Here is a 24,530-nt window from a genome sequence, read left to right on the forward strand (position 1 = left end):
TTTAAAAAATTAATACTCAGGTAATACAATAACACTAACAAAGTATCAGTCAACAAATCAAGCGATTTATTGCGCCATAAAAATATCAGATAAAACCCCTCAAAAGATAACGATCCAGATACTTTCTCCGAAGATCATCTGATCGCACCCCATTTCTTACGCACGTGCGCCCCACTAAACGTCCAAAACAAAACTCAGCCCTGCATGGCTCGCTCGAAAATTTCAAAGAAAAACATCGCACGCCACAACCATATGCAGTATAGTATAGGTAAAAGGATCATCCTCATACAGCGCTAGATCGCGCGTTTGCGAAAAAGTAGCTAAAAAATCATCCTCAATTAAATTCGCGCATCGTCGGAGGGTACCTTCGATAATCGCCTATAGACGCCTACACCCCTGCATCAGTGGGAGCCGTCGCGAGTAGAGTGCGCCAGCAGCATTAGTCTTCGGTGGCCGGACAAGCAGATGTCCAGCAGATGCCCATCGGCCATCGAGTATAGGTATCACATCTCGCTGCACAGAGCTGGCGATTGGTAGCGCGCGCGGCTGTTCTGCGTTGTTGTAGTTTATAGGTTACACGCACAGCCGAGCGCAAGAGTATATAGGTACTCATGGCAGTTCGAGTCTGTATCCTCGCTAGTTCGCGCATATAAGCCGTACGTTATACATGTACAGCTATACGCGTAGTGTAGGTAGTGCAGTGTGTCCGTCTGTCGCCGCGCGAAAAATGACAATTCTCGCCGCCGCGGAGGAATAACAAAACAACGCGCGCTACAAGTACTGCTGCGGCTGCTGCTCTGGCCGGTGCTGGTCTGCTGGCCATCCTTTCGTCGTTCAGCACCTCTAATCGTGCTGCCCGTGTGTATACATACCTGCACGCGCAATAGTTCATTCATCTCGGGCGTCGTTCCTCCGGGTGCTTCTGTCTCCGAGGTTGCTCTCGTGCATTGGCCGTTCTGGGCGTTGAGAAACGGAGCGAGTTTCAGTGCTGTGCTCGTAGACAGTGCGTGTGTATAGAGAGTGAGACGAGCGCGGCCCAGCAGGCGAGAAAAACAGACAGGAGAGAGGTTATGTCGAGAGGCTCGCAGGTCGTCCATCATCACCGCCGACGACGACCTGCTGCTGACACAGCCAGCGTAGTTTCCAACTCCTGGCATCAGCTGAGTCGGCCGACAACTTCCTCTGGTTACCTGGTCCATTGATGACCGATACGCACCACGGATTTTACGTCTGTCAGAGTCACTCTCGTAAGTCGTCCATCTCTGTATAGTTTTCCTGTGCTACCTGAAACTTGCGAAACTTGTTTGTGTTTGTGTATACTTATGTTGCTCACCCCTGCAGCTGCACTCGACTGCTGCTGGTCCGCGTGTAGACGATGGAGTTCATTTCATACAGTTATTATTGTTATCGCGTTACGATTCAAGTTGTTTACTGAGTTAGATGCGTCGTCGTGTGCTCTACTGCTTGATGGATCGCGAAAAACATACGAATTTTGCGTGGGCTGAGCTTTTTTTGTCTTTGCTCCTTTTTAGCCTGACAGATAAAGTCGAGTTTTTCTCACGCAGTTCCTGTTGAGCTTGATTCTCATTCGTCTTTGATATTTTCATTTTTGCTAAAAATCTGTCTGCATGGTCTGTCTGAGCATTATTTTGTTTGGGTTTTGGGCTGAGTTGTTAAATTGTGTTCGTAAACTGACTGGGCAATTCTGTATTTTTTCAGAGAGCAATGGACATTTGCTTAAACTCTGAGATATGACTTTGGATGTTGATCTCATGCCACTGAATCATGATGATCGAACCACGCTTTAGTTTTGAGGACGCTTGCAGACAAGCACAGGTATGTAGCTCGCCTTTTTTCATACGTTTAGTCATGAACATTGATGTAAATTTTACTGTGCTCCTCTGCAGGAAATGATAAACCAGGTATCCAGAAATCAGAGAGATGTTCAAGGGCAGGGACAAAGTACCTTGGACATTTCACTGGACAATATCTCAAGGTCTGCAACTGTAATCAACAGTCACAAGAAGGAACAGAGCTACTCCAAACAGAGCATTCAATCCAAACTTACTAGGCTTTACTTTGAGGAGCTGTCCCAGGCTCCTCAAGCTCCACCAGATTCTGTTCTTGTAGGTGTTATATCAAGATTTAATGAATTTCAAAGAGAAAACAGAATTCTAAACATTTTTCAAATATCTAGAGCAACCTTGAGAATGAATGCGATCTACTGGGGCGGTTAGTACAAAAGGATGGACTGCACACACTCATAGTCAATCTCTATGCTGGTAACAAAGGTTACTCTCTAGGTGTGAGAAACAGGTAAAAATGTATACATTTTATGTCATTTTCAAAGTGAATGTTATCATTCTACTATATAATATTAACATCTAAGTATAATGGTATATTTATATATAAGTGAATTTAGTTTCTCCAAAAAACGTCTAATTACAGTGCTCAATTCAAAATGCTTTAAAAACTTAAATTAGAAGCTAATTTTATCACTTTAGTCTCAAAGGGGCAAACCAGTATGACAAAAACACATCAGTTTCGGAAACCCAGTTAATGGGTTACGAGCAAGGCGAGTTGCTGTCATGTATCGACAATGGCCAGCTTCCAGCATCGTTGGCCGAGCAACTGGAGGTCAATCACTCTCACCTCTTCTACGACGGTTGCATTATCGCTGAAGTTCGCGATCACAGGAAGGTCTACCCTCACAACAAACCGGAGAAGCATCACGTTCTCCTGAAACCTAGCACACAGGTACGCGCGGATATTGGTTTTGCGACTTATGCAATGATTTATCCGCATGCATTGATTGAGATTATGCTGCAAAGTAAATAGCGATATTTCTTTTCAAGTCAGCAAATCACAATAAATATATAGCCTGCACTTAATTTGTATACTATTGCATAGCTAACTAAATCTGATACATCAACTTGTGCTTTTTTTGCAATTTTTGTTTTTTACAATCTAATTTAATTTTTTTGCGTTCACAGAGTGTACTGTCGGACGTATCGGCGTTAACGAGCGACGGAGATTGGAGCCATGAGGAGCGTCTGATTCTGGAATCGCGTATCGTTGCGGCGACTCAAGGTCCACTCTGCCTCGACCCTAATCCCATACCTAGTCTAGCAACGACACGTTTGCGCCAGTCCAAGACCCTCTTTGCTGATCTCCAACTTGTGCGTCAGGCTAAAAAATTCTCACAGGCAAGTATTCAATTTTCTTGGAAGAATCATAGCAATGTTAATCATTTGTTGTATGTATTTGTATAGGTAACGGTAAACCGCAAGAGAAAATTAGAGCAGCTGGCACAGCCAGAAGGTCTTACGATCCAGGATCTGATGCAGAAGCTGCGGTCCAAGCGGAACGTCCAAGCTCCGTCGTCGTCAATGAGCACCGCTTGTCCACCGCCTTCTCTGAATACTCCTCCTCTCCAACCTCCAAACACTCCGGTGGATGTTTTGAGGTAAGTACCTGTCTTTATTATCTTGATTATTAGCCTCTTTGATATGTCGCACTTCTGAACATCGTTCTGAAAATCATCAACTTAGTCTAACTAAATAAAACGTAAAAACTATAGATACATACATTTTTTTCAATTGTTCGCTGCCAATCGGATTAATAGACGATCAACAATGTTCACACAGCTGTCTTTTGTGTACGTGCAAACTTTAACGATTTTCGTTTCATAGGTATGCCAAAGCGTACGAGCAACCCCGGGAAACAAAAGACTGCCTTCCACAACTCATCGAGGAGTATATCCTGGAGACCGAAAGAGGCCAAGGCCGTATTTATCACATAAAACTCTCCATCTTACAAAGACCTTCCAATTCCGAGTACCTAGGAGAACTTTACGTAGATATCGATTATAGAGAGGGTGAAAAGAAAGGATCTTCCTGCAGGTGAATAATCGTTCATCTCTCTTATTTTAGTACTAGTTTTTTGTTTCTTGTAAAGTAGTTGATTTAGATTACGCGGTACGCTTTTGTAGTTACATGACTTTTAATATAAAGATTATTTGCAGCTTATACATAAACATATCCCTTTGAATTCCACAGATTTACATTGGGTACGAGAGCCCAAGCAAATCATTATATTCAACAGTTCACCGAAATATTCACAGAGGAAGGCAGGAAAAATGTGAAGATTCAGCATGTTGTACCTGGACAGCCTCCTCGCGTAACCTGTACTCCTGGTATGCAGAGAGCTCATCAGCAGCAGCAGGCCCAGCAGCAGGCTCAACAGCAGGCGCAACAGCAATTGCAGCAACAAGCACAGCAAGTACAGCAGCAGCAGCAGCAGCAACAGCAGGTTTCGAACGTGCAACGAGTGCACCATCAAGTTAAGGCCCATTTAGTTGCTCAGCAGTTGCAACAACGTGCGCAGGTTCGTAGCAACTGCATATTTTTTGCTGGCTCTAAATCTGAAGATTCAATGACATACAAATTATTTTCTAAATATCCTCTTTCAATTATCCCTTACACATAGATCTTGTCGCGGGCGCAAGGTCAGCTAAACACACTCGCCGGACAAGTAGCCAATTCGATAAAAGCTATGGAGTTACCGGCAGTTGCCGCACTACGTCAGCAGCAGCAGCAACAACAGCAACAGCAGCAACAGCAGCAACAAGTTACTACGAGCCAGCTGGTCAATTGCCTGGATAGCGTAGCCGTACAGAGTATACCGGACATCGTGCAAGGCAACCAAGTTCCCGTGACTGTTAATGTCGAGCAGAGCTTGACTGCACCACGAGTTGCTACTGCAGGTCAGACCGTGTCTCTGGAGAACGCAACTGCTGGCGCTGTTACGATGGGTGCTGGCGATATGACACAGTGCAACGGATCTGCGGGTATCCTAGTCTTCCAGCAAAAACCCGTACCTACTCCTGCTCCTCCGACCAATCCTTCTAGTGTTCCTGTTCTGGTAAGAATATTTTCGCAAGTTTTCTTTTAAAATATATCTCAAGACTATAAGATAGAATACTGAATCTATGTCTTTCTTTAAATTTTCAGCAAGCGCAGTTGCAAGCGGGCACGTTAAGCAACTTAACTGACACGAGCAATCATAACGACGTAGCGTTACAGAGGAATTCAACTATAAGTGCTCTTGCAACTTCCCTCATGAATTCCGCTCAGCAATTCACACAGCAGCAACAGGCAGCAGGTAAGCAAAAAGCTATTTTCATCCACTAGTTGTATTATTTAAACTGAATACGAAATCAAATTTTAATTTCTCTCTTTCTCTTTATTAGCTAATGCTGCTGCCGCTGCTGCCGCCGCCGCCGCTTCCATGAACAACACTGTTGCTCAGACTGTTACAAAATCAAACAATGCCGCGATCCTTAGCCTTCTTAACAGTAGTCCTGCTAATTTGACCCAACAAAAAACTCAACAGCGAAGGATTTCTTTGAACGCTGCATCGTTACCGCAAAGGATTTTAGGTCACGGAAATGTAATTACCGTTCCGAGCACAACAGGCCAAGTAAGTTAATACATAATGCAATGCCGTCATCTTGAATTTGTCAACAAAAGTTGAGACATTACTAATTTCAATGTTTAATGCACACAGGTAAGGGTGAGCTTCAGTTCAGCTTTAGCGGCTAACCAAGCGAAACAGCAGCCGGGAAAAACGACAGCAGTTAGACTCGCTCGAGTCCAAGATCCCACTTCCACGTTAGGTTTAACTATGCCAGGCTTGTCAGCCTTACTTGCTGGTATGGGCAAACATCTTTAACATCTCATTTTATTGCGAAATTTTCATAAGCTTGAAGTCAATTATCATTGCAAACATTTTGAATAATTGAAGGTACTCCCACGGAGGACAACCCGGTACCTGGAATAACAGCAGCCTCGTCACTGTTTGAAAGGCTCACTGCCTCATCGAATCAAATCAGTCAGCCTGCCAGTCCAATGACTAGTCCGCCACCAGCTACACCACCTACGCAGCAGCCAATGCAACAGCAGCCTACGAACGTAAATCTTCAGGGCGTCAATCTCGCTAGTTTACCAAATTCCATGAATGGTATCCAGAACGTTCAGGTATGCATGACTTCACGCTCCTCGCTATATTCTATTTTTGTTATACTTGAAGTTCTTAAAATTTTTGTTTTTGACATTAATTGTCTATTAATTATTCAAATATAGGTTTCCATTCCTGGTCTATCGCAAGCTCTCACAATGGCTCTGAACCCGGCTGGAGGTAATGTTGTTACACCGACGGGTGTTATCGTTTCTCTTCCAATGTCGTCGGCTACAAATACCTGTTCTACCGGATCCAGTGTGAGTTTTCATATTGATAATTCTCTCTATTGATGAATTGTATTAACTAGCTTTCACTAATGAGCTCTAATTTTTGTTTACGTAGATGATACCGGCGACAATAGTTACGAGTGCTGTAGCGGGAAGTACTTCAACTGTAGTTATAGCGAATCCTGCCAATGCTCATTTATCGTTACCAATCGGTGAGTTGCTAATACAAAAATAGCTTAGGCTTTTCTTACAAATACATTTCAATAACTAATTTTTAATTAAATTTTTTAGCACAATTAATACCATCTGGTGTTAAAGGTTTAACTCAACAAAATATACGTACTAATAATACTGCCGTTACCCTTTCTCAGGTAAGCTTTAAAAGCGTTTCTTCTTATTCTTTCGACAAGCCTTCTTGTTTGCTCAAAGTTAATTTATTTTCACCTCAGGGAGGACAGGCCATACAACTCGTTGGATCTCAAAGGCCAAGACTGGGTCAAATTGCGCGCCAAGTTCAGTCTAATCAAGCCAAATCCTTAACGAATCAGTTAGTAGCTGTGTCGAAAACGGTTACTGCGAACCAACTTGTATTATCTCGTAATAAGCAAATCATAACTCCTATTATGGGTAAGTATTTCAAGATACTAATTTTTACAGAGATGAAAAAAAAAGAATGATCATTGATGAAGAAAAACTATTTTGAACTTGCAGTAGCAGCTTCTAAGCCAATGCTGATGACCACACAGTCGGGCGCATCAGCATCTCAATCAGCGATATCTTCTGCAGCGAATAAGCAGACTTTACTCGCTAAATCGTTACACGCTAGGTCCGCCACGGCTGCGGCTATGGGACAGTGCAACTCACAGGCACAAGCTCTCAATGCAGTAGCTGGTTTATCTCAACAACAGGTATGACTCAGTCTGCTATTCTAATTGAGCAATGTCTACTTTTCATATACTTAATAAAGTGTACTTAACCCTGTGTTACAGCTTCAGCAAATACAGCAGTGCCTTGCCGCGCAACAAAAAGCGAATCTGGCCAACGCCAACGCCTCGACGACCGGCAGGACGCAGATCCAGCCGCGAGGCAGCACTGGTGGTGGCGGCGACGACATGCTCTGAGCTTGCTTCCGTTTCCGCCAAATCTTCCTCCTACGAGACTTCCTTTGCAAAAAGTTCGTTGATGTCCGTTGTTGATCGCGAAAAGCGAAACGAACAAGGAGGACGCCCGCCTCACTGCATGGCCTCGATATTACGAATCACATGACGATGAATTGAACATATTTGTATAAAGTATTTTAGCAAGAAACAAGGACTCGGCTGTATCTTCGTATGTAATAATGTTGGGTAAAAGAAGTTACAAAGAATCGTGTATATCCGCGGTAAATGTTGTGTTTTACCGATGATCCAGATTTTTTCGCCTCGTTCGTTACTTGTACGTTCACTTTTTTGCGCGAAAGAAAACGTTTCAATTATTGTAGATATAAACATACTTGCATATATGAATATATATATATATATATATATATATATATGATATAAAATTTGTTTTATATTAAAAGAAAAAACCGTAATAAATATTTCATTTTTATTTACTTTGTTTTCACTCTCTTATTCCATGATTTAAGGCAGTATGTATATTACCCTGGGCTAACTAATGCATATAGAATGTTATGACGAAATTTTCATTCAAAAAAAAATAAGCTTGGGGTCGGAGGATCGCAAGATATGCACTACTGTCTAATTGAGTTTACATACTTCCCGTCAAAAAATAAAATAAAGCAAAGGAATTATGGTCCATTTATGGCCTGATCAGAGAGTTTGTATATATAATAAGTAAGTCTCCGAACCTTAACAGATCCTTTTTCTAAAAATTCTTGAACTTGTATAAAAATATGGGTTCCAAAACTACTCGCGCGTGCTATCATCACCTGAGCCAAAAAGTTGGAATTGCATACTCAGATAGTGCTTTTTTTGGACCAGTGCATAATATGTAACTTGCAGTCGTGCGCCAGTCATTTATTTGTTCATGTCAGACAATACATTGAAAACAATCTCCCAAGTAAACATTCGTAAACAATTCGTAAAAAGACTTCTTTGTCATGCGATTAGTACTAATCGTGCATATAAGTACTATATTTAGGCACGACCGCGACACGGAAGTGCCTTATAGTTTTGTCATCGAAAAATGTGTTTAATCTTAAGAAATGTGAGTTTGTGAATTCTTAAAAAAATAACTTAATTTTTTACGTATCTGGAAAAAATAAAAGAAATAAACAATTCTCTTTATTATCTAATTCAATTTCATTAATTTGTTTGTATTGTGCACGCATAACATAACTCGCTACGCTCGGGCGCTTATATATGCCGTACCGTAAAGTACGACGTATGCCACTCGTATCGCAATGTACTATTTTAGTTTAAGAGTGCTCCACGATTATTTCGGAAGTCAGAATCGAGTGCAGCGCTTTGCGGACAAAATGTGCAAAATATTGAAAAATGAGTTACATTGAGCCTATGGGATAACTATGGGACAAGGGTCCCCTAACGCTGAGTGAAAATAAGCGCGCTCTACTGGCGTATACTAAAATTAAAAGCCGAAAAAATTCTTTCTGATTTTGTTTGACAGATTGTAGTTTTTAGAATAATTATACAAATCGGAATTGAGTTTTAATCGATTCATTATTTCATACTACACGTGGGGAAACTTCGTTTTAGCTTGAATTTTTACATAACTAGTCCTAATAAATCGTTTTCTCTGAGTAACTCACAAACAGCTGATTTTATGCCGAGCAGGCGACAATTGAGGTCTCATTTTCTTTCTATTTTTTAACAAACTTGTAAATTGATGAACACTATACTAGGAGAGTTTCCCCACGTGAACAACGGCTTAAACTTTTGTTTCCAAACTTTTTGGTTTATCTCAATCATATTATACACCCGTATTTTGTCAAGCAAATTCGATTAAAATCACTTCCGTTCTGATAGTTCGGAGTGGCGCGTCGATCGAGGTGTGGAGCACTCTTAATTTTTATATGCAATAAAAATAAGTTCTGTGGCATAAAATTAGACAAATCATTTATTTCATTTTTGCAGCATTACAAAAATGTAAACGGAATTCTTTACCATTATTTTATCACAAATGCTTATATTTATTTTTAATTCATTGCACCAAAAATACAAGTTTACAGATATAAATATGGTTAGCAATTTATTTTCTCCGGTCCACTTTACGCAGCTTCATCAAAATATTTACAAGTATTTACAAAAAATTGCACAAGCACCCTAAGAATTCTGCATCATCGAAAATTCATGCGACGAACCGAGAAATAGCTTCAAGTCGTCGTTGTCCAAGTAAGACAGAGTCTTCTCGTAGAATATGTCTCTGGGATCGGCAAATTCGAGACAATCACTAAGCAGCTCGGCCGCCTGCTCGGAGAGCTTCCAGTGTTCCACAGCCATGCCAAAGTTCGTGTACGAGATCGATTCCCGATAGATCGGGAAGACATCGCACATGCCGGTCTCAAAGTCCTCGACCAGCTTCCTGCGTTTCGCGTAGACCCTTGATTTCTTCAGGTCTAAGGTCAGCAAGTCGAAGAAGGTCATCGGACTCTCGCCCACCTTGCTCCTCTTCATCGCCCTCAGCTCCTCGCGACAGTCGACGCAGTATCGCCACAAGTCAGACATTCTCTGCTGCTCGTCCCTCCAGTGGATCAGGTCGAGGTTGAATTCGCCCAGTGTCTCCTTTTCGTCGTCGGACTGCATCAGTGCGACGAGTTTAGCCAGGTGCTGCAGAAGGATAATACTGACCTGGTGGTCTCCAAGCAGAATGGCTATGTCCAGGATGCTGTAGCTGCCTTCTTCATCTTGATCGAGACCGTCGTTGGCATCAGGCTGGTATCTGCCGAATTGCTGGCTGATATCGGCGCCCAGATTCAGCAGAAGCCTCACCGTCGAATTCCTGTCCGTCGTCGATGCTCCCCGTGCCAAAATGGCGTAAGACAGTGGCGTGTGACCGAACCTATCTCGGGCATTTATCGTTCCCCGATCCGCCATCGCCATTTTGCGAACTTCACTAGTTCCGTGAAACACGCACGCCAAGTGCAGCTGGCTCGTGTCGGACTCGCTCGGCGGAATGAGCTTTAGTAACGCAGGTTCGATGCCTCGAAAATGCAAATTTCTCGTGCGCAAGCTGAGGGCGTTCTCCAGGTATTCCTGCACCGGGTTCATACCTCTTCGGTTTTTCTTCTCGGCATCCGCGCCGTGTTTCAGCAGCAGCACGACCAGTTCTTCGCTGTCCTTTTCCCTCATTACGGCCAAATGAAGAGGCGTGTTTCCGTGTTTACGACAGCCGCTGCTGACCTGGATACCCTGTACCCGCAGCAGCTTCTTCACGATATCTACGTCGGAGAACTTATCGTCCAGGGCGTAGTGAAGCGCGGTAAAGCCGTTGTATCGTGAGGCAGCGTTGACGTCGGCGCCGTAGTCGAGCAGAACGCTGACGACGACGTCGTTGCGAAAATAGACGGCTGCCTGAAGAGCCGTCATATAGTCGGCGAAGTATTCCACTTCGAACCAAGTCAGGCTGTCCAGGTCGGCACCTGACCCGATCAGCAGCGCGGCGATCCTTGTTCGCAACTGAGCTTCTTCATCGTCCGTCGCTCGAGTAAACCTTGAGCCGCAGGTTGCAATGATGAATAACGGAGTTAGGTCGCTCATCAGATCCCGATGGTTGACGTCGGCGCCCGCTTGTATGCACCGCCAGATGTTCTCCTCGTTTTTTTCCTCCACCGCCCGCAGAAGAAGTTCGTTGATGTTAACACTGCTGCACATTTTTGTATACTCGTTTATTATTATTATTTCAACTTCAAGATATATATACACACAGAACTAATTTGAATTTCCCGGTATTATATAGATATTTAAATATTTATACAAAGAAACTTTTCAGTGCCAATTTCGGTGTATTTTAGCTGCAGCAGCAGCGAAGTCAAAACCTCTTACGGCGTCGCTGTAAACTGCAGCTGTCATAAATGCAGAGGATTTCTAAGCGTCGAAAATGGCACTGAGGAATTGCTCCCCACTTTTCCGCTTCCACAAATACCGTGATCCAGGCCGACGCGACGCTTGTGTCTCACTCCCCCGTACAGAGGTTCCCATTTTCTCGTTTCAGCGCTATGCCTGCCGGCTGGATGCCTGTAACAGATTTATGTCTCCTTACGGCCACGGTGGCTTGCCGCCTTGCATCGCTTGCAGTGCTCCACACCTCGATCGACGCGCCATTCGGAACTAGCAGATCGGAAGTCATGCAGCTCAATTTTGCTTGACAAAATACGGCATTTGAAAATAACGCGAATAAATAAAAAAAATATTAAATGAAAGCTTAGACAATTTAGCACGTGGGGAAACCGTCATATTATAGTTCATAATTTTTGAAGACCATTTAATAAAGGAAAGAAAATTGACATGAATTGTCGTCTGCTACCTGTCATTTACCTGCCTCGAGAGTGCCATTCAAAGAATAGTTATTATTAACTAATAATGACAAAATACAGACTAGGATGAAGTTTCCCCGTGTAATGTGATGTATGAAGAATATATAAAAATGTATCCAAGATTTTTAGCGACAGTACAGAGTCCACATTTTGTCAAGGAAAATTGAACGTTGACATAAAGCCACATGTTTTATATATATATATATATATATATATATATATATATATATATATATATATATATATATATATATATATATATATATACACACACACACACACACACACACACACACACACACACACACACACACACACACACACACGCGCGCGCGCGCACATATGTGTGTGTGTGTCATGATTGTCGGTAAAGGAGCGTGAAAGTAGTACGTGTTTTTTTTGACAGATGACGTCAAAATCGAATTGCATTAGCGTATATTCTGAAGAGAATAAGCTGAACCCTAATCTTTAAAAAAATAAAACAATTTTAATTTATTGTTCTAGATTATAAAAAAATCAATTTATACTTGATAACCATAATGAATGTGTGTATGTAATAAATGAAATTTCTGTGCAAAACCATAGGGGGAAAAATGTAGTTAAAAAAATTTAGTTTATTTAAAAAGTTTATTGTTTAACATTATAATAAATTTGGCACGGAGCATTCACATTAGTAATATTATAAGGGGTGCTTGCACCATCGTTCTCAGGACGACGGTTTGGCCCAGTTCTTGCACCACGACTCTCGTGCCATCCTCTCCCACCTGCTCCTCCTCTGCCTCTCCCACGTGCTGCAGCACGACCTTGCCAGCGTCCACGTGATTCGCCGCTACTCCGGCTGCCCTCTTCACTACTGTAATCTGTAGAGGATTCAGGACCGCTGCTGCGACCGCGATATCCGCGTCCACGAGTTTCGCTGCTGCCCTCCCCGCGCCGCCCGCGTACTACCCTTCTGCCTCTACCGCCTGAAAATACTACGCTGCCTCTCTCGCGCCCACGTGTTTCGCTGCTTCTCTCCCCGCGCCGCCCGCGTACTGCGCTACTGCCTTTGCCGCCTGAAAAACCTCCGCTGCCTCGTTCGCGACCCCCCGTCCCAGCCTGCAAATATAACAATTGGTTAATAAAAAAAATACCAGGCTATAGATATTGATTTGCCCTTTTATTCTACGTAAGAATTTCAATTTGCCCCTTTTTAGTTTTTTCAAGAAAAATAAATTAATAATTCAAATTTCATCTCAACTTTAAATAATCGTATCTCTTTAACAAATTTTCAACCTGTCTCTGAGCGAGGCACGCTTCACCTCCGCCTGGAAATCATCGCTCGTAAGAGCACTAAATAAAGTCAACTCTCCAACAGCTGTAACTGACTACCGTCCGATCTCTCTACTCTGTTTCCTGTCCAAAGCGCTGGAGTGGCTGGTGCACAAGCAAATTTCTGAATATCTTGAAACAAGGCTTTACCTTGACAACTTCCAAACTGGCTTTCGCACTGGCCACAGCACGCAGTCTGGCTTGATTAAGCTGACTGATGATGTCAGGCTTGGGATGGACGGGAAGAAAGTCACTCTGCTACTTCTATTTGACTTCAGCAAGGCGTTTGATACAGTGTGTCACGTCAGGCTGCTCGGAAAGCTATCCTCTTTCGGCTTCTCCAAGCAGGTCATCCGCTGGCTTGCATCTTACCTTTCCGGAAGAGAACAGGCCGTCATTGGTGACAACAACGAACTCGTTGTTCGCGTTGTACATCAATGACATTGGCTTCTGCCTTGATTCAGATGTATCCCATCTAATCTACGCGGATGACTTGCAAATCTACTGCCAATGCCCCCTTGAGGAGCTTGACTCCTGTTCTGTCAGGATGAGTGCTAACGCCGAGAGGATAATGGGCTGGGCAGCACTAAATAGGCTTAGGCTGAATGTCAGTAAGACTAAGGCAGTCGTCCTGGGTTCCCCCTACTATATCAATGCTCTTCCCTCTACTGCCAACACCTATATAAATATAGGGGGAGCCCAGGTCGACTACGAATCATCTGTACGCAATCTGGGGTTGGTGCTCGATTCCAAACTATCATGGAAAGAGCACGTCACACAAATTTGCAAACGTGCTCACTCTTTAATGTATCGTCTCTACTTTTTTCGGAAGAGCACTAACTTCAGATTGCACCAACACTTAGTGCAAGCACTCCTGTTTCCCATCATCGACTACTGTTCACTGGCTTACTGTGACCTGACGCAAGAACTCGACCTGAAGCTTCAGAGGCTTGTCAACACTGGGATCCGTTATATCTACGGTGTAAGGAGGGACGAGCACATCTCCCCTTATAGGCGTGAGTTGCAATGGCTTACCACCGCCGGACGTAGGAAATACTTTATGGCATGTTTTCTTAGAAAAATCTTTAACACCTCAGTACCCTCTTACTTATTAGCCTATTTTGATTTCCACGTCGCGCTCAGGCCTGTGAGGGGTGAGGTGACCCCCCTGGACATCTCGCCCTTCAAGACGGAGACGCTGAAGAACTCATTTTTCATCTGCGCTTCCTACCTCTGGAACAGCCTTCCATCTCACCTACTTAACACCCTGTCCATATCACACTTTAAACAGGCGGCTGAAAATCACTTCTTCAATTTGAAAAATACACAAACATGACGCAAACATTTCATCTCATCTCACTTAATTCCATTACTCACTTTCACACTTACACCCTGACACAACAATTATTATCTTTATTTCACCAAACTACTATAATGTATATGTACAACATAATGTACAAAAATAAAACCAATCTAAATCTAAATCTAAATCTAACCAAAACGTTTTTGAAAATCTAATGAACGTTAAAAAATTGCCCTTACGTCGATTCTATTTGTCCGCTAGTCAAACATGAAAAATATTTATGCATTATAATCTAAAATAATAAAATAGTGTTGTGGAATATGAGCCTTTTATTTTTTGCTATACTCACGTATATGCGGTGTTCCCAAATCGCCGCGCAAGCAGGACAACTGGACAATACAGCTTGACAGCTGGTATGTATATAATGGTACTTGTAAATCGGAGTTATTAATAAAAGCAAGTCATTAATGAACCATCTCCAGTGATAGAAAAATAAGTATAAATTCAATTTTAATTTCAGGCAATCAGTTGCATGCAATTTTCACGGGACTTATCATCACAACTGCAATTACATTGCCCATTCATATTGCAACAACAAAATTGTCAATCAAACGTTTGAAGGTTAACCTGGTTTTACACCAGTACCTGTTGCTCATCCGGTTCAGGTTGTATCAGGGAGCAAACAATATTATGCAGCAACAGCTTATTCAAGAACAGATAAACAATCCTTGAAGAAACAAAAACGATACTCTATATTTGTAAATAAAGCTGTTACCAAATGGAAAAAAGCAAAACATAGTGGAAAATGAAAATGATTGTTTAACAACAGACAATATACAAAAACAAAGAGGTATACATGTACGTCCAAATCCAGATATTGTCCTACGGCTACAACAACCTAATAATAAAAAAGGCACAGCCAACAAAAAATATATAACAAATGGAAACAAACAGTTAAGAAACAAATGAAGCAACAAAAAATTTGTTTCCAGAATACATGTGCGTTTGATACAATCACAGAGATTCTGAGTAGTGCTTATTATAAAGTAGTTGATTTTAAAAATTTTATAGAAAACAATATAAATGACGCAGCAGCGCAAATACATTTATGTTATGCAAACACGATAACAAAGAATGCAATACAAGAAGTCAACAATTATTTTTACACAAATAGAGCACACATACTGTATTCATTATTTAAAGAGGATGGTAACAGTATTATAAATTGTAATACTAATATAGAACAACATTTAATGCAATCTGTGTGGTTATATTGAAAACTGCAAAAAAATAACAATACCGTTACCCAATTTGAAAATTGCTTGCTTGAGTAATTATACAAATTTAGAAAAAGAAATTAATAATTATTTCGATACTAAGACTTGGAATTGCAAAAATTGCAACAATGACAGTGCTCAGTCTAAGTATGATTTAGGGCCATACTTATGGATTGAAACAGATGAGGCATATAGAAGTTCGCTATATGTACGCATCAGAAGTACTCAAAATTGATAGTGTCAATTTTACCACGAGTTTGGATGATATACCAAAAACTTTAATAATAAAAAATCAAAGTTTTATTCTCTGTGGCGTAGCCAAATACATTCCACCCATTGATCCAATAGGATTGGGTCATTATTTGGCTACAGTAATGATCACTGGATAGAGAAGAATGACTTGGTTAAATATAGCAAAAGGTTACCGAAGAACTCACCTAAACTAAAAATTAGCGGAATATTTTATGTAAAAACAAACTTCATTTAATTCAAAATTTAGATCATAAGTAATAATCATTAATTTAATGCCTATGGTAGTATAGTCAAATTTAAATTATGTGATAGAAGTGATCTCCTTTGTATCTAAAAAAATTATATTTTAAATAATATGAGTTAATTTTTTATTTGGATACAATATTTAAAAATACTCTTTAACAACGATTGACGTATTAAAAAATGACACACTTGCTTTACACGCTATAAAGTTTTAACATTTTTTCTGTTACAGTATTATTCTTTTTAAAGAGGTATTTCACATCTTGCATTTAAAGATAAAATTAGATCCTTATTGAAATCAGGAATTCCAAATGACAGACTTGAAAAATAAAATTTTTGTATAACAATTACAAGAAAGTTTCTCATTTGATACCCTTTATACAAAAAAAAACTAAGATCGCAAAGAACTTTTCCACTAGGACTAAAAGCTGTTACATCTGCAATTTTGTTGTCTGTAATTAAATGGTAAGCAATCGCTAATTGATCATGTGAATCTCCATTGAGTAACACTGCATGAACTTTAGCTTCCTCCTTGGCATTATACTCAATTATACCCTACGCTGTTTTTCTTCTTTGTCGTCATCTCTCTAAACAATTTAAAAGTTGACAAATATAAAATATTAGACCAAAGCACATTTCACGTAAAAAATAAACATATCTTGATAGCCTTACCCTTAATCCTCCCAAACATTTATCACCAAGCAGGAATGGTGACCATAGTTTTATTATTTTTTCGACACCTGAAGAAGCAATAACGCAATTGGCATCATTGTAACGAACTTAACAATCGATCTATCACCGCGTAAAATAATGTGTGCAGAATCGACCCATTTGACAGAATCATCAACTGGAATTTTCCACATGTACAAGTTGAAATCATCAGAACCTAAAATAAATTTATATGTATTTACCTGATAGTAAGTATTCATCATTACTTTCAGCAAAACAGCAAGATTTCATCGTGCAGCTATTGTAGTATCCAGGATGATCAAATTGACACAAATGTGTTGCAGAATTCACAGCATATAGAACAGGAGGCATACGCTTTCGAATTGCAAGTAATGTTGTGCCTGCTGCATTGAATCTAACATTCATACAACTTTGTGCTGGTCCTTCAGATCCATAGCGCAAAACCGGTCTGAAAATTTAGTACAAGTATAATAATCAAGTAAAATAAGAAAGCAGATTAATTTTGGAGAAATCTTGAAATACTTACTGCAATGGTTTGCGTACATCCCACATACTAACTCCCTCCTTTAAATTAGCAGTGGTCAACATAACTGGATTGACAGGGTTGAACATCACTGAATGAAAAGGATTTTTGTGTTGTGCCAGGCAGAAGAAAGACGCTGGAGAGCTGGCATTGGAACCTCTGATGTCATAAATCAGAACACGTCCACCATCACAGGCGCTTGAAAATACATGGTCATTGTGTGGATGAACTGACAAACCATAAACAGGCTTTTTATGGCGAAAGAAGTTTAGAACATCGGTTCTGAAAGTATAAATGAGACATGAGTTCTGAAAAGAAAGTGATTAACAATATTACAAGTGGTTTAACTTACGTTTTCAAGTCATGAACAATGACTTGATCATCATTCCCGGCAGAAAATATTTTTGATTTGCTATTGTCATAGCCAAGGCAAAATATATTGCTCATGTGTTGAGCTTTCATCACAATTGGCTTTCCACGATATATAACAATTACAAGAAAGTTTATCATTTGATACCCTTTACACAAAAAAAAAAACTAAGATCGCAAAGAACTTTTCCACTATCTAAAAGCTGTTACATCTACAATTTTGTTGTCTGTAATTAAATGGTAAGCAATCGCTAATTGATCATGTGAATCTCCATTGAGTAACACTGCATGAACTTCAGCTTCCTCCTTGGCATTAAACTATTCACAGACTTCATTGCACAGCTCTACATTGATTATTGAAGATTGAGAATCAAAGTAGTAGCATTAATGGAAATACTAACTTCTTCTCTTGCACCAGCATCTTCCTGCTCTTCTTCTTTTTTCTCATTAAGATCTTCATCATCGTCATTTTCTTCTTCCTTCTCATCAATGTCATCAGATGAATTTCCTACAGCGCTGTCCAATTGAGCAAAATTCCCTTGTTGCTAAAATGTATAAACATCATCTTATAGAAACAGCTTTATTTACAAATATAGAGTATCGTTTTATTTTCTTCAAGGATTGTTTATCTGTTCTTGAATAAGCTGTTGCTGCATAATATTGTTTGCTCCCTGATACAACCTGAACCGGATGAGCAACAGGTACTGGTGTAAAACCAGGTTAACCTTCAAACGTTTGATTGACAATTTTGTTGTTGCAATATGAATGGGCAATGTAATTGCAGTTGTGATGATAAGTCCCGTGAAAATTGCATGCAACTGATTGCCTGAAATTAAAATTGAATTTATACTTATTTTTCTATCACTGGAGATGGTTCATTAATGACTTGCTTTTATTAATAACTCCGATTTACAAGTACCATTATATACATACCAGCTGTCAAGCTGTATTGTCCAGTTGTCCTGCTTGCACGGCGATTTGGCAACACCAATTTTTTAACGTTCATTATATTTTCAAAAAACGTTTTGGTTAAAGAGATACGATTATTTAAAATTGAGATGAAATTTGAATTATTAATTTATTTTTCCTGAGGAAACTAAAAAGGGGCAAATTGAAATTCTTACGTAGAATAAAAGGGCAAATCAATATCTATAGTCTGGTATTTTTTTTATTAACTAATTGTTATATTTGCAGGCTGCGACGGGGGGTTCTCTCGCGTCCACGGACGTTTCCCGGAACCCCATAATTGTCCGGAACGGTGGTAAAGGAAGTCGGGGATGATGATGAGGACGAAGACGACAATCGACGTCGCTTTTTGGACGTAGAAAGGCCTAAAGTCGATTCATCGTCAGTGCTGCCCAGCCGAAACCAGTCTCTTTTAGAGCGAGGTTTTGGCGACAATGTCGAACTACTCGGCAGCGGTTGCGGCACAGATTCGGGTGCAGGCGGTGTGTTGCATCGAGCATCGGCCCACGCTGATGCTGCTGGTGATGGAGATTTTGATTTTTTCGCCGAGTTTTCAAGGGTGACGAATATGACGAATACCTCCTTTGCCAAGTCGTCTTCTTCGTCACCGGCAGTAGATTCCTGATCAACGTATGCCATAGTTTTATCTTACAGCTTTATGCGAATAGTACGTAAATAAATTATTTGTACTTACAATAAGCCCATCTTCCGAACTATAGTTGCTATTGTCGTCCCTAAACATAGCAAAGCAAGCTGCGCGAATGAGCTTGTTGATACCTCAGAGATCGTTGCCGTCGCTATATTCGTGTTTAGTGACCTCCAAAAACCCCAAGTAACGAGTTTCGACGAATTATGTTATTCATTTCCCGCGAAACTCTAGGAGACGACGTTAATACTGGGTACCAGGTACCGGGAGGTCCTTTCCGTCGCTATATTCGTATTCAGCTACCTCAAAAACCCCTGAGTAACGATTTTCGACTAATTATGTAAATAATTCCCGTAAAAATCTAGGAGACGACGTTGATACTGTCCACCCTGGACACCAGGTACCTCGGAGACCGTTGCCGTCGCGATATTCGTGTTCAGCAGCCCCAAAAAACCCCGAGTAGCGAAACTGGATTCATTTCCTTCAATATTTATTAAGTTGTTAATTTATTATTCATTGTCTCTTTGCAATGCACTTCCAAAATGCATATGTTTAATGCACAAATGCATTTTTCAAAATGGAATCGACCAATTTAGGTCACGAAGTTTGTGGACGCTCTTACTAATCGAATGCAAAAAACCGCATTAAGATCCATTTTACTGTTAAAAAAATCGGTAGTTCATTGCTTTATTTCGTCGACTACCCTTCCTTATTACAATATGTGCTCCAACATACACGGTTGCGCGAAATATGCAGCTTATAGCGAGCTTGTTTTAATAATGCGTAATCGGCTGCTTCGCGCGACTTACCGAAATCTAAACCCAGCCCCCCCCCCCCCCACCCCCCATCAACGTGCCTAACTCACTACAGCCCTGACATATCGATAAAACAGGGCGGCCTTGTATTTACCGTAGTACTCTTTTAGCCCGTAAGATGTTTGGCGCTACTGTCAATTCATACTTCCGGAATAAGTGTGGAGCACTCTTAAGAGTTGCTCCACACCTCGATCGACGCGCCACTCCGAACTATCAGACCGGAAGTGATTTTGGTCAAATTTGCTTGACAAAATACGGGTTTATAATATGATTGAGATAAACCAAAAAGTTTGGAAACAAAAGTTTAAGCTATTGTTCACGTGGGGAAACTCTCCTTATAGTGTTCATCAATTTACAAGTTTGTTAAAAAATAGAAAGAAAATGAGACCTCAATTGTCGCCTGCTCGGCATAAAATCATCTGTTTGTGAGTTACTCAGAGAAAACGATTTATTAGGACTAGTTATGTAAAAATTCAAGCTAAAACGAAGTTTCCCCACTTGTAGTATGAAATAATGAATCGATTAAAACTCAATTCCGATTTGTATAATTATTCTAAAAACTACAACTTATCAAACAAAATCAGAAAGAATTTTTTCGGCTTTTAATTTTAGTATACGCCAGTAGAGCGCGCTTATTTTCACTCAGCGTTAGGGGACCCTTGTCCCATAGTTATCCGGCCCAATGTAACTCATTTTTCAATATTTTGCACATTTTGTCCGCAAAGCGCTGCACTCGATTCTGACTTCCGAAATAATCGTGGAGAACTCTTAAACTAAAATAGTACATTACGATACGAGTGGCATAAGTCGTACTTTACGGTACGGCATATATAAGCGCCCGAGCGTAGCGAGTTATGTTATGCGTGCACAATACAAACAAATTAATGAAATTGAATTAGATAATAAAGAGAATTGTTTATTTCTTTTATTTTTTTCAGATACGTAAAAAATTAAGTTATTTTTTTAAGAATTCACAAACTCACATTTCTTAAGATTAAACAATAGAATAAATTGTTTTCCATCTCTCTCATACCTTAGCGTATAGTAGAATAAATTAATAACATTTATTCACACGAGTAGTTACATAGTTACATTTTAAACCATTTTTTCAGCTTTTTCAATATATCGTAATTCTCGGTATAAAACAGTACGAAAATAGACTTTTTATCATTATCAAGTCGAGGAGCGCAACGCTCAACAGTTTGATTTTTAGATCACACTTTCTGCTTTTGGGAATAAGGCGTGAAAACATCTTGTACCTTATTTTTCGCTTCATTATTCTAACGATATGAAATCGACTAATAATAGAAATTCTCACTCTCGTTTTGATTGGCGAAACGTTGCAGATTCCAGGTTCTTCCAAGTTTTGTATTGACGTTGGCAAGTTTGTTGAGTAAGTAATATAAAAAAATACTGTATACATTTATGAACGCCAAGCTGTACATACCAAACTTGGTTGTCGGACGCAGGAAGCACACTTGGTTCCATTAAGATTGTAGTTAAGACTTCAGATAAATAACTTTTTTTTGTAAGGAAGATTTTTTGGAGATCTAAAAAGATCAATGTTCCGCTTGTATCGTGTAATTCAATAATAACGTAATAATAAAAAAAATAGACTAAATATTTACCTCAAGCAGTTATTCATGTTATTCGCATTATTCGCATCTTTACTTTGTAATTGCATTTCATGTCGCCAGCGGTAAGTGTACGGGTATTTATCTAGATCTATATCATTTGGAATGGCAGCAAATACTGCAAAATCAATCTTGGATGGTGTTTTCCTGCAAGGCAGATGAAAAAAAATTGCATTAAACTCCATATGTAATAAAAAACTATTATCTAGGATATGAATAAAACTTACCCCTCTAGGAATATATCCTCTTGAATGCTATCATCAGCTAGATCCATATCATCTTCATCTGAAGAATCGCTGCTTTCGTTGTTGCTTGGACGGGAAGGAGAAGACGGCGGTGTAACGAACTCGCCATCGTCTGTAATTTGTAAATTTTTAGCAATAACCAAATGAGAATCCATTAAGTACAACTGAAATGAACTTTTACTTACCCTCAGTCTCTTGGTCTGATCCTTTTTCAGATTCTAATATAAGTGATTGGAATTGATCACAGAGGTCATCGAGTTTTTCTTTATTTTTAGTTTGATTCTAGAAATCGATATGTTTTGTAAGTTGAATAAAATATTTTCTTTTTAAATATATTAAGATTGTTATAGAAAACTATTTTACCGCTTCAAAAAGGTTCATAAAACTTTTTTCCAAGGCAGAGAGTGATTTCGTATTTTCTTGAATTTGTCTTTTCAAATAGTCTTCGAGCTTTGTTAATCCCTCTACACATCGCAAATCTGCAAAGTCTTTTAAAAAGGGCCAGTATTCTTTCCAGGAAACGTGATATTCCGTAGCAAGTTCTCTAGAAAAAAAAAGTATTCAATAAATACGAGTTATGCGCAAAGAGAGGCTTAAAATGAAAAACTATGTGTTTCCACCTACCTGCCAACTCTTTCAAGACCTTTCTCCATATCTTGTATTCTCAAGGATAGATTTAACCCAGGACTTCTGAGACCATTACAATCACCAGATGAATTAATTTTTTTATTCGGTGTCCCAAGTATTCGCGGGGGTGTTTTCCATTTTTTCCTGAACTCCAAAGCTTGTGCCATGGTCATTGGCCCAGCAAAGGCTTTCACCTCAACTCGAGGACTAATGGGATTTGTGTTTAATTTCTAAAGAAATAAAAAAATCAATCATTTTATGAAATCAAAAATTATTTTCGTAGAAAAATACTAATAAAAACCTACTAGAGGACTAGCTGGAGAAAATGGTTCACCAATAACAGGTTGCAAACTATTATCTGCTGCGCGCAAGACAGGCACATAATACTGCTCCTCTAGTAATCCGCGTATTTCGTTGATTAGATTTTTGTCATCCATAGACTTCCTACTGCATATTATCTAGTTTTGAAAAATAAACTTTGATTAATAATTCCGAGTGTTAAAAAAGTGTGAATTACGAAATTTGGATGATAAACAACTTACATCGCCAGGCGTTTGATGATATTTATTGAGTGGAGTTTTCAAGCACTGTTGGTATGACAGCAGAGTACGCACACAATCTTTCAGTCCAAACTTTGTGGCAAAGTGCAGCGGGGTTTCGTTCAAACCCTTGTCAGGTGTGTTTAGGTAGAGATCTTGCAGGATACTTGCCCTATCAACATAAGTCCTCATCTCATCGGCGTCTCCGTAAAAGAGCTTCACAAAGGCAGGGTCGCCCACTGTATTCAGAATCAGTTCGCACATCTGGGGACTCTGCGTAGACTTCACAGCAATATGCAAGGCGTTATACCGACAGCCTTCCTGCAAAAGAATTCATACAGTAATATCACTTCAGGCAAATTTCGCAACCTAAAATCAACACATCGAATGATCCACCTACGTGCAATATCGCCGGCGTGTCGCCACTTCCGATGAGGTATCTGGGATTATCCCAGATGGTCTTCCTGACATTTTCGATATCCCCGTACTCGATGATTTTCCTGAACTGCGTGAGGTTCTGGGGTTTGGGAGCTTTGAAATTGCTGCTTTTCTCCTCGGTGACGACGATCTTCGGCACGGAATTCGCCAGCGGGTTCACCAGGACGGACTCGAGGCCGTTCCGCGCGAACTCCTGTGCCTCCTCGAGCGTCTTGAAAGTTTTCAGCCGGCCCTTTTTATGCTTTTTGATGACTTTCAGCGCCTCGAGCTTGTCCCGGTAGATATGCAACACCTGCGACTCTGTAGAGGAGATACGAAAGTAAGTAGACGTCGAATTAGCGAAATGAAAAAGCTCAAGAATCGACTGACCATCGTCGTCGGCAATCTCGTCCTCCAGAGGCACGTAGACGGCGTGAAAAACCGTGTTCGCAGCTGGCAGCGATGGTTCCATGTCGCCGTCGATCCAGAATCATAATATTCTGCGACTATCGCGGGGGGGGGGAGGTACTGACGACGATGACGGACTGCACTCTCTCCGATCGGAGATTCACAAAAGTCCGATCAAGTATACTTGTATACAAAACGCACAACACCACAGCTGTATATGCGTATAGACGCACTGAATATTGTCGAGTCGAGCTGGTCGAGCACGGAATGACAGCGCGACTTCACACGTATAAAGATAACCTACGCAAGTCGCTGCGTGTTTTCACGGGGAGCCGTTGCGGACGTCGATGACGACGACGACGGCGCCAAAAGTTAAGATTGCAATGCGAACGCCGCGCTGATGTAGGTAGGTATATGTGTACACATCGCTCGCACCACGTGATACCTTAGCCTATGCGGGGCGCGGGCTCTCTGATCTCTGCTCTCTCAAGGTAAAGCCGCGAGTCAACTGTTATTTATTTTT

The 24,530-nt window shown here is 40.5% G+C and overlaps 3 protein-coding genes across 4 annotated transcripts; 1 reads left to right on the plus strand and 2 right to left on the minus strand.

Annotated features, from left to right (window-relative positions):
* Positions 1-412: 412 nt before the first annotated feature.
* LOC100118842 (transcription factor SPT20 homolog) lies at positions 413-7,729 on the plus strand. Its single transcript, XM_031927356.2, has 20 exons — positions 413-1,247; positions 1,720-1,836; positions 1,908-2,126; positions 2,198-2,316; positions 2,505-2,757; positions 2,994-3,206; positions 3,273-3,466; positions 3,693-3,902; positions 4,059-4,386; positions 4,489-4,923; positions 5,013-5,163; positions 5,252-5,481; positions 5,569-5,713; positions 5,806-6,038; positions 6,144-6,278; positions 6,364-6,460; positions 6,540-6,619; positions 6,698-6,875; positions 6,960-7,156; positions 7,238-7,729. The coding sequence occupies exons 2-20, from the start codon at positions 1,786-1,788 to the stop codon at positions 7,367-7,369; spliced, it is 3,600 nt and encodes a 1,199-aa protein (XP_031783216.1). The 5' UTR covers positions 413-1,247; positions 1,720-1,785; the 3' UTR covers positions 7,370-7,729.
* An 8,574-nt stretch (positions 7,730-16,303) lies between these two features.
* On the minus strand, positions 16,304-18,520 carry LOC103315922 (DDB1- and CUL4-associated factor 5). Of its 2 annotated transcripts, XR_004227259.2 has the most exons (5): positions 17,694-18,518; positions 17,345-17,623; positions 17,040-17,266; positions 16,801-16,975; positions 16,304-16,715 (listed from the first exon to the last, which is right to left on the minus strand). XR_004227259.2 is itself a non-coding variant. In XM_031927598.2 (4 exons), the coding sequence occupies exons 1-4, from the start codon at positions 17,849-17,851 to the stop codon at positions 16,854-16,856; spliced, it is 786 nt and encodes a 261-aa protein (XP_031783458.1). In that variant the 5' UTR covers positions 17,852-18,520; the 3' UTR covers positions 16,782-16,853. The 2 variants fall into 2 exon arrangements, 1 of the variants encoding a protein (XP_031783458.1); XM_031927598.2 differs by lacking the exon at positions 16,304-16,715 and having other exon boundaries at positions 16,782-16,975; positions 17,694-18,520.
* A 2,519-nt stretch (positions 18,521-21,039) lies between these two features.
* Positions 21,040-24,515, minus strand: LOC100118943 (ankyrin repeat and LEM domain-containing protein 2). The gene is made up of 10 exons (XM_008206995.4): positions 23,990-24,515; positions 23,583-23,920; positions 23,186-23,503; positions 22,949-23,101; positions 22,641-22,873; positions 22,380-22,560; positions 22,202-22,298; positions 21,999-22,128; positions 21,766-21,918; positions 21,040-21,687 (listed from the first exon to the last, which is right to left on the minus strand). The coding sequence occupies exons 1-10, from the start codon at positions 24,069-24,071 to the stop codon at positions 21,645-21,647; spliced, it is 1,728 nt and encodes a 575-aa protein (XP_008205217.1). The 5' UTR covers positions 24,072-24,515; the 3' UTR covers positions 21,040-21,644.
* Between the last annotated feature and the right edge of the window lie 15 nt (positions 24,516-24,530).

This window comes from Nasonia vitripennis, chromosome 3, assembly GCF_009193385.2.
Source record: "Nasonia vitripennis strain AsymCx chromosome 3, Nvit_psr_1.1, whole genome shotgun sequence".
Classification (NCBI taxonomy): Eukaryota; Metazoa; Arthropoda; class Insecta; order Hymenoptera; family Pteromalidae; genus Nasonia; species Nasonia vitripennis.